General features: G+C 50.2%; 1 protein-coding gene across 1 annotated transcript in view; it reads left to right on the forward strand.

Moving 5' to 3' along the window:
• LOC116967600 (zinc finger protein 229-like) overlaps positions 1-9,882 on the forward strand; it is a 29,542-nt gene extending 19,660 nt beyond the window's left edge. The window contains exon 5 of the mRNA XM_033014217.1: positions 8,788-9,882. Coding sequence (XP_032870108.1) covers positions 8,788-9,882 — 1,095 coding nt within the window. The remainder of the gene's footprint in view (positions 1-8,787) is intronic.
• Positions 9,883-10,246: the final 364 nt, after the last annotated feature.

Consider the following 10,246-nt stretch of genomic DNA (forward strand, 5'->3'; position numbering starts at 1 on the left):
CCTGCGGATGAAGCCTCTAGGGGACAAACAGCAAATTGCTTTCTTAATAACAAGAGATGGATCAATGGGCTAAAGTTTCTTAGTAAGCCAAGTAGTGAATGGCCAAAGCTTGAACTCGGATTTGAAATCTCTACAAAAGATCCGGAAATTAAACAAAACATTTCGGTGAATGTGATTGAAAAAAACTCATATGACACCGTGAATAATTTAATTACCCACTTTTCATCATGGAATAAATTGATAACATCGGTAGCCTGGTTTCTTAAAATAAAAACAAGATTGTTGATGAAGATTCGGGAAAAGAAACAAATAACAGAAAGTATCTTGGAGGAGAATCCTGAGGAAAGGGAAAAGGAGATCAAAGTCCAGATGCAAGTTTTTGAAGCTTCACATAGCCAAGTGCCTATGTCTTGATGATCTCCTCAAAGCAGAAAATGCTTCTTTTTGTCAAAGACAGAAATACAAAGAAGAGATATTAACATTGCAAGCTGGAGAAGAGAGGGGGTAAAAAGAAGTAGTCAATTGTATAAGCTCGACCCAATCTGGGAAGATCTTCTGCGGATGGGTGGGCGCCTAAACACATTGGCAATGTCTGAAGAAATGAAACGTCCTATCATTCTCGCTAAGGACTTTACATAACGACATTATTATTACGGCATATTCATGAACAAATTGGGCATGGAGGAAGAAATGACATGCTATCCCAACTTCGTCAAAAATATTGGGTTACCAAGGCTAATTCAGCAGCAAGAAAGATAATAAAAAATTGCATCATATGCACGCGAGAGCGTGGGAAACTTGGTATACAGAAGATGGCAGACTTGCCTGTGGAGAGGATCACTCCAGACAAACCTCCATTCACGGATGTGGGGGTGGATTATTTTGGTCCTATGGAGGTTAAGAGAGGACGTAGCCTTGTGAAAAGATATGGTGTGATCTTCACTTGTCTGGCAAGTAGAGCGGTACATCTTGAAGTTGCATCTACACTCCACACGGACTCATGTATTCAAGCATTAAGGAGATTTATTTGTCGACGGGGTCAAGTTACTTCGTTAAGATCGGATAATGGTTCGAATTTCGTTGGAGCGGATAGGGAACTAAAAAAGGCACTCAAAGACTTAAATCAGGATAAAATCCAATATACTATGCTTCAACAAGGCATAAAATAGAACTTTAATCCTCCAATGGGTTCCCATCATGGCGGTATTTGGGAACGATTAATTCGTATAGTACGATATGTGCTGCGCTCCGTTCTTAGACAACAAATTTTGGATGATGAAGGGTTACAAACACTGTTTTGTGAAATTGAGGCGATTTTAAACGATCGACCTATTACGAAAAGTTCTGATGATCCTAATGACCTGGAAGTACTCACACCAAATTATATTCTTCTGCTGAAAACCAATCCAACACTTCCACCTGGGCTTTTTGTAAAAGAGGATTTCTATATGAAACGTAGATGGAAGCAAGTACAATATATGGCAAATCTTTTTTGGAGGAGATGGATACAAGAGTATTTGCCTTTAATCCAAGAACGACAACGATGGCTAAGGATTAAAAGGAACTGTTCCAGGCGACATTGTGTTGGTGGCTGACTACAGCATCTCGAGGTTCTTGGTTAATGGGAAGAATACTAGAAATCATGCCTGATGTTCAGGGTTTGGTGCGTATGGTGCGACTGAAAACAAAAAACAATGTTTTAATAAGACCAATAACTAAGTTGTGCTTGCTTCTAGAAGGCGAAAGCGAAGATGGAAGAGTCGATAAAGAATTGTGATTGCAGATATATAGTGCATGCTATTTTTACCTCGTTAGTATAGTGGTTAGTATCCACGCCTAGCACGCGGGAGATCGCGGTTTGATTTCCCGACGAGGAGCTACAGGGTTCTATTTCCTGATATTTTGATTTTGATGTATGTTAAACCTTTATGGCCACTTTTTTGATGTTTATTGGTAATTGCCTCATTATGTATTCGGAACAATTAGGGGCCAGTATGAAGTGGCCATTTGGCCTGTTTTGCATGCCATTGTGGATGGCACGTTCCTTTAAATTTTAGACTGCCCGTTATAATGTGGGTGGGATTTATGACGTGTCTTTGGGCGTGTTTATGCAGCTTAACTGCTTGCGTGGTAGTTTAGTTGGTTAGATTCGTTTTGGAGTGAAGAGGGAGAAGGTTAATCCTTCGACCATGTCAAGCCACATGTCGAGCATGTCGAGGCACATGTCAAGATCATGTGAAGCATGGAGACACGAGGAGTTTTCTAGTATCTGAAGTAATGAGCTGGAGTTCGAAGAAGATTGCCGGAACAAGTCGGAAAAACCTTGGATGTATCTTACTGTTTTATATCTACAATAAAGAAAATATTTATTAAAAGACTGTGTGCTGAAGCTTTATGAAAGGAGAAGCTCTGAAGGTAGAGACAGCTTGCATGCGTACCGAAGATATTCCCCTTATCCCGTCTCACCCAATTAGTGGCTAGGGAGTTAATTTCCTGAAAGATTTGAAAAATCTGCCGCTACAGCCATGGCCTTCCATGCCCTGCTTCACCAGCGCGTGGACACCAGTGGCCAGCCCTACGACTGCCCGTACTGCGGTGAGGAGTTTGACAGCTCGCGGGCGTTGCGGCAGCACCGGTGGACCCACGTCAGCGAGCAGCTGTTCCCACTGTGACAAGAGAGCACGGGGGCTGCGGGAGCACCAGTGGATACACACCAGAAAGGGACCCTTTGTGTGCGCTGAGTGTGACAAGGGTTACAGCCGCATGTTCAGCCTGTGGCAGCGCCGGCGTACCCACAGCGGTGAGCGTCCCTTCACCTGCCCGGCCTGTGGGAAGGGCTTCACCCGCCTTGACCACCTGCTGGAGCACCGGCGAGTCCAAACCGGCCAGTTCCCCTTCACCTGCCGACTCTGTGGCAAGGCCTTTGCCCGCTCCTCCAGCCTGCTGGCACACCGCCACGTGGATAGATAGGCGCTGTTTATGTAGACGCAAAATGCTGGAAGGAATGGGTAACGTTTACGGTCATTTCTTCAATCACCTATTCCTGCTCTCGAGATGCTACCTGTCACGCTGAGTTACTCCAGCATTTTGTGTTTTGTTGTAAACCAATGGAATGACCAGAACTGTATGCAATACTCCAAATGCTACCTGACCAATGTCCCTTAAAGTGCACATATACATTCCTCTCTCTCCCCTCTCCCCACACTTTCCTCCCCCGGTACACAAATTCTCTCCACTTCACCCTCTCGTGCCACACTCCTCTCTCTCACATTCCCTCTCTCACACTCCCTCTCTCTCTCCCTCTCTCGCTCTCTATCTCACACTCCTTCTCTTGTTCCCTCACATGCACACACACCCTCTTGTGCCCCCCTCCTCTCTCTCACGCTCCCTCTCTCTCACTCCCTCTCTCTCTCCCTCTCTCTCACTCCCTCTCTCGCTCCCTATCTCACACACTCCCTCTACCACATGCACACACATCCTCTCTCTTGCTCTCTCACACACACTTTCTCTCTCACGCACACACACATCCTCTCTCTCTTGCTCTCTCACACACACTATCTCTCTCACGCACACGCACACACACCAAACACCTCCGCTCGGTCCGCATTAACCACCCAGATCTCCCGGTGGCTCAGCACTTCAACTCCCCCTCCCATTCTGAATCCTACCTTTCTGTCCTGGGCCTCCTCCATGGCCAGAGTGAGGCCCACCATAAATTGGAGGAGCAGCACCTCATATTTCGCTTGGGCAGTTTGCAACTCAGCGGTATGAACATTGACTTCTCTAATTTCAGGTAATCCCTACCAAAGATCCTATAGCGGAGCAAGATATGCCACTCCTGCGAAATGCAATGGGCTGACGTGTAGTAGCAATGGAGCGGAACCTGGGCATTTTGTTGTCCATTTCGGTAACCGGACCCAACCTGACTCGCAGTGTAATCAACTTTGCGGGGGAACAGTTTGTGTGTGTGATATAGGGTTAGTTCATAATTCTGTTCCTTCATAATTTGGTTAATTCGTCTTAAAGGATAAAATGTTTATAAATTTTGACCCTGGTAATTTTCTTTTTTAATGTTTTTTAAATCATTTCTTTTTAAATGGCTCATAAGCTGTGTTTGAGTTGATTTTGTATTACACTTGCACTCTGTAATTAATTAATCTAATCGCACTGTTCACAACTGCAGTATTTGGGAAAATAATAGCAATATGAAGATTCCAGTTCTTATCGCCCTGGAATGTTACTTAATGTTTTTGTGTCTATAGAGTTGTTTCTCAACAATAAAATGGGTCTGGTCTTCCCATTAGCCAGAGAATGGAATGAGATCTGTCTGTAATGGTGGGGTTATCTAAATTAAGTATTTCACATAATTAAATTTGTTTTGAGCAAGATTTACAAATGATGTATAACTTAAGGATGTCAAGTCAAGTCAAGTCACATTTATTTATATAGCACATTTAAAAAACAACTCTCGTTGGACAAAGTGCTTTACATTTGTTATAAGATTAGCACAACAAAACAAACTACATACATATATACATGTAGATCTCACTCAGAGGACGTCAGGAAAGGCTTGGGAGTATAGATGTCTTTAGTCTTGACATAAACGAATCGATGGAGGGGGCAGTTCTGATGGGAAAGGGGATGCTGTTCCACAGTCTAGGGGCTGCAACATCTGAAATTGCAGAAAATATCATGCAGTCAATATGTTCTTATTCTGCATTAAATAACAGAGAGGTAAAAAGAAAATGCTCTCGAGAAGATTTTTACAAGGATGTTCCCATGAGGCGATTAATACTCCTGCACCTATTCCAGCACTATCTAAATGGCGTCAAGTTGGGAAAAGGGGAAGTACAACGGGATCTGGGGTTTGTTGTTCATCAGTCTATGAAAGTAAGCAAGGTACACAAAATTGCTGGGGAAACTCAGCGGGTGCAGCAGCATCTATGGAGCGAAGGAAATAGGCGACGTTTCGGGTCGAAACCCTTCTTCAGGCAAGTAAGCATGCAGGTACAGCAGGCAGTGAAGAAAGCGACTGGCATGTCGGCCTTTATAACAAGAGTAATCGAATATCGAAGCAAAGAGGTCCTTCTGCAGTTGTACAGAGTCCTGGTGAGACCACACCTGGAGTATTGTGTTCAATTTTGGTCCCCTAATATGCGGAAGGGCATTCTTACTAATGAGGGAGTGCAGCGTAGGTTTACAAGGTTAATTCTCGGGATGGCGGGACTGACATGCTGAGAGAATAGAGCAGCTGGGCTTGTACACTCTGGAGTTTAGAAGGATGAGAGGGTATCTTATTGAAACATATAAGATTGTTAAGGGCTTGGACACACTACAGGCAGTAAACATGTTCCTGATGTTGGGGGATTCCAGAACCAGGAGCCACACACACAGTTTAAGAATAAGGGGTCGGCCATTTAGAACGGAGACGAGGAAACACTTTTTCTCACAGAGAGTGGTGAGTCTGTGGAATTCTCTGTCTCAGAGGGCGGTGGAGGCCAGTTCTCTGGATGCTTTAAAGAGAGAGCTAGATAGGGCTCTTGAAAATAGCGGAGTCAGGGGATATGGGGAGAAGTCAGGAACGGGGAACTGATTGTGGATGAGCAGCCGTGATCACATTGAATGGCGGTGCTGGCTCGAAGGGCTGAATGGCCTCCTCCTGCACCTGTTGTCTATGTTTCTATGTTCAATCTGTCCACATGTCACAGCCCCTCCATCCCAGGGATCAACCTGGTGCCTCAATCACAAGGATGTCCAAAACTGTAACACTCCAGATGTCCCTCTAACCCTCCGCCCATTGGCCGGACCGTCTGTCCGTCTCCCTCCTCCTCCAATGAGCAACGACAGGAGGCGGGACAACCTCCAGTTCCTCCGCTCATTGGCCGAGACCGATGTCCGTCGCCGTTTCTTCCTCCAATCACTGCCTGTGAGAGGCGGGACAACCACCAAGTCCTCCCCCCATTGGATGATCTAGCTGTCCATCTCCATCCAATCAGCCACGTCTAGAGGCCGGACCGTCACCAACTCCCCCGCCCATTGGCCCTTCCATCCCTCAGTCTCCCATCCTCCTCCAATGAACGCGGTCGGCACAACCCTCAGACCCTCCCCCCTCCTCATTGGATGATCCGTCCGCCCCTCTCCCGTCTCCATCCAACCAGCAACGACAGGGGGCGGGACAACCTCCAACCGCCGCCCGCCCATTGGCCGGTCCTTCCGCCCGTCACCCCGTCTCCAGCCCATCAGCCCGCCCATTGGATGATCCGTCCGACCATCACTCAGTTCACATCCAATCAGAGACTATGGGAGGCGGGATGACCCTCTAACCCTCCGCCCATTGGCCGGGTCGGCCGTCAGTCTCCGCCTCCTCGTCCAATCAGCGCGGTCGGGGGCGGGACCTGGCGACGGTTGGTGCCCGGAGCTGCCGCCATCCTGATCGCCATCAGCGTCTCCCCTCAGTGAGTCTCTCACTCTCTCTCCCCCCCAGCGGCCCCGCCCCGTTACCTTGGTGCCCGCCGTCCATGTCCGCCATCTTGGCGCGGCGGCGCTCGCTCGCTCACGCACTCGGGTTCCGGCGCGTCGGATGTCGGGTTTGACCAGCCCGTCCATGTCCGCCATCTTGGCGCGGCGGCGCTCGCTCACTCACGCACTCGGGTGTTTCCGGCGGCGTCGCTCACGCACTCGGGCGTTTCCGGACTCGGCGCGTGGATGTCGGGGCCAGATCGAGTGTTCACACAGAGACAGAGAGAATGAGCTGGTTCTTGCTTCTTCTTGGTTTCTTGCTCCTCCAAAATATTCCAAATGGAATTTCAACTGTGGAGGTGATGAAGGGAGGACTGAAGCCAGGAAGGGTGATTGGGAAGAAAGAGCTATTTTAAATGTAGTTGCATCTGGTTGGGTGACTATAGAAGGGTGGAGATTATTCCATGCTTTAATTGTGTGTGTGTGTAAGCGGGGGAAGAACGAATTGCTGTACCAACACATCTGGCTTTGTAGCTGGGATCACAAATTGGATCGAATACCCTCGTCTGCTCCTAATCGGTTTGGGTTTGGTGTAGGTCTTGTAATCTATGTTGTGTAATCTATGGGTGACATTTTGGGTCAAGTCACATTTAAAAAACAACTCTCGTTGGCCAAAGTGCTTTACATTTGTTATAAGAATAGTATAAACAAACAAACTACATACATATACATATATGTCAGGGCAAGATTCAGTATTTCAGACAGAGAGAGAGACAGAGAGAATGAGCTGGGTGACATTTTGGGTCGAGATCCTTCTTTGGTTTAGTTTAGTTTAGAGATGCAGCGCGGAAACATGACTTTCGGCCCGCGGAGTCCGCGCCGACCAGCGATCACCCCGTACGTTCACTAGCACTGTCCTACGCACATCAGGGACAATTTAACAATGTTGCAGAGGCCGATTAATCTACTACCCTGAACGTCTTTGAAATGTTGGAGGAAATTTCATAGCAAAAGGATTTGAGTATAAGAACAGGGAGGTTCCACTGCAGTTGTACAGGGTATTGGTGAGACCACACCTGGAGAATTGCGTACAGTTTTGGTCTCCTAATCTGAGGAAAGACAGAAGGTTCACCAGACTGATTCCTGGGATGTCAGGACTTTCATCTGAAGAAAGACTGGATAGACTCGGCTTGTACACGGTAGAATTTAGAAGATTGTGGGGGGATCTTATAGAAACTTACAAAATTCTTAAGGGATTGGACAGGCTAGATGCAGGAAGATTATTCCCGATGTTGGGGAAGTCCAGAACTAGGGGTCACAGTTTAAGGATAAGAGGGAAGTCTTTTAGGACCGAGATGAGAAAATCATTTTTTACACAGAGAGTGGTGAATCTGTGGAATTCTCTGCCGCAGAAGGTAGTTGAGGCCAGTACATTGGCTATATTTAAGAGGGAGTTAGATGTGGCCCTTGTGGATTAAGGGATCAGGGGGTATGGAGAAAAGGCAGGGATGGGATACTGAGTTGGATGATCAGCCATGATCATATCGAATGGCGGTGCAGGCTCAAAGGGCCGAATGGCCTACTCCTGCACCTATTTTCTATGTTTCTATGAAGAGTAAAAACCCACGCAAGTCAAGGGGGGAAGGTGCAAACTCCTCACAGACAGCACGCGTAATCAGGATCGAACCCGGGTCTCTGGCGTTGAGGCAGCAACTGTACCGCTGCGCCACTGTGCCGCACAGAATTGTATAATGGTTTCCTCTGCCATAAACGCACCCGATATGTGCTTGGAATGTCCTGTTTGCCAGTTTGTTGACCTTCTGTGTTCCCCTCCTGCAGGGTTTAGTAGCCGCTGCTGTGGACGGAGAGGCCGGGACATCAGCGGCCATTGAGGGCGTCTAGGCCCCCCCCCCCCCAACTGCTCGGTGTGTGAGCAGAGCTTCAAGGGGCTGAGCTTCAATGGAGGACCACATGACGGGGCACAACAAGGAGAAGCGTTATGAGTGTGACGTGTGTGGCAAGGCCTGCCAGAGCCCGAGCTATCTGGAGATTCACCGGCGGGTGCACACGGGAGAACGCCCCTTCGACTGCTCAGACTGCGGCAAGAGCTTCAAGACGGCGAATCATCTGGAGATCCACCGGTGGGTGCACACGGGCGAGAAGCCCTATGGCTGCTCCACATGCGGCAAGAGCTTTGCCCTGTTGTCGAGGCTGCGGGATCACCAGCGGGTGCACAACAGTGAGCAGCCGTTCAACTGCTCCGACAGCGGCAAAGGCTTCAAGTCATCGCCAGAGCTGAAGCAGCACAGGCTCGTGCACACCGGGGAGCGGCCCTACACCTGCGCCCAGTACGGCAAGGGCTTCACCTCCTCCAGCAACCTGATGAAGCACCAGAGCACCCGCACCGGCGAGCGTCCCTACACCTGTGCCCAGTGCGGCAAGGGCTTCACCTCCTCCGCCAGACTGCTGGAGCACCAGCGCACCCACATTGGCGAGCGCCCCTACACCTGCGCCCAGTGCGGCAAGGGCTTCAAGCAGTCTAGTCACGTGCTGCAGCACCAGCGCACCCACACCGGCGAGCGTCCCTACACCTGCGCCCAGTGCGGCAAGAGCTACACCTCCTCCAGCGGCATGCTGGATCACCAGCGAACCCACACCGGCGAGCGACCCTACACCTGTGCCCATTGCGGCAAGGGCTTCATCCGCTCGGACAGCCTGATTAAGCACCAGCGGACCCACACCGGCGAGCGCCCCTTCATCTGCGCCCAGTGCGGCAAAGACTTCACCCAGTCTAGTCACGTGCTGGAGCACCAGCGAACCCACACCGCCGAGCGCCCCTACATCTGCGCCCAGTGTGGCAAGGGCTTCACCCAGTCCAGCAGCCTACTGAGGCACCAGCGAACCCACACCGGCGAGCGCCCCTACACCTGCGCCCAGTGCGGCAAGGGCTTCATCCAGTCCAGCAACATGATGAAGCACCAGCGCACCCACACCGGCGAGCGCCCCTACACCTGCGCCCAGTGCGGCAAGGGCTTCGCCCAGTCCTACAGCCTGCTGTTACACCAGCGCACCCACACCAGCGAGCGCACCTACACCTGCGCCCAGTGCGGCAACGGCTTCACCCAGTCTAGCACCCTGATGAAGCACCAGCGCACCCACACCGGCGAGCGCCCCTTCACCTGCGCCCTGTGCGGAAAGGGTTTTACCCGTTCCTCCAACCTGCTGTCCCACCAGCGGGTGCACACCGGCGTCCATCCCGTCACCAGCCCAGTGTGTGAAGAGCACTTTGTCCTGTCTCACCGGTGTGTGCACACCAGTGGCCAGCCCTACGACTGTCCATACTGCGGTGAGGAGTTTGACAGCTCGCGGGGGTTGCGGCAGCACCGGCGGACCCACGCCGGCGAGCAGCTGCTCCCACTGTGACAAGAACGCATGGGGGTTGCGGGAGCACCAGCGGATGCACACCGGAGAGAGACCCTTTGTGTGCGCTGAATGTGGCAAGTGTTTCACTTGCATGTCCAGCCTGTGGCAGCACTGGCGTACCCACAGTGGTGAGCATCCCTTCCCCTGCCCGTCCTGTGGTAAGGGCTTCACACGCCTTGACCAGCTGCTGGAGCACCGGCGAGTCCACACCGGCCAACTTCGGTGGGCCCCTTCACCTACCCGCTCTGTGGCAAGGCCTTTGCCCACTCCTCCAGCCAGCTGGCACACTGCCACGTGGATAGATAGGAGCTGTTTATGTAGACACAAAATGCTGGAAGGAATGGGTAACGTTTAGGGTCATTTT

Source organism: Amblyraja radiata, chromosome 40, assembly GCF_010909765.2.
Source record: "Amblyraja radiata isolate CabotCenter1 chromosome 40, sAmbRad1.1.pri, whole genome shotgun sequence".
In the NCBI taxonomy this organism is placed as follows: domain Eukaryota; kingdom Metazoa; phylum Chordata; class Chondrichthyes; order Rajiformes; family Rajidae; genus Amblyraja; species Amblyraja radiata.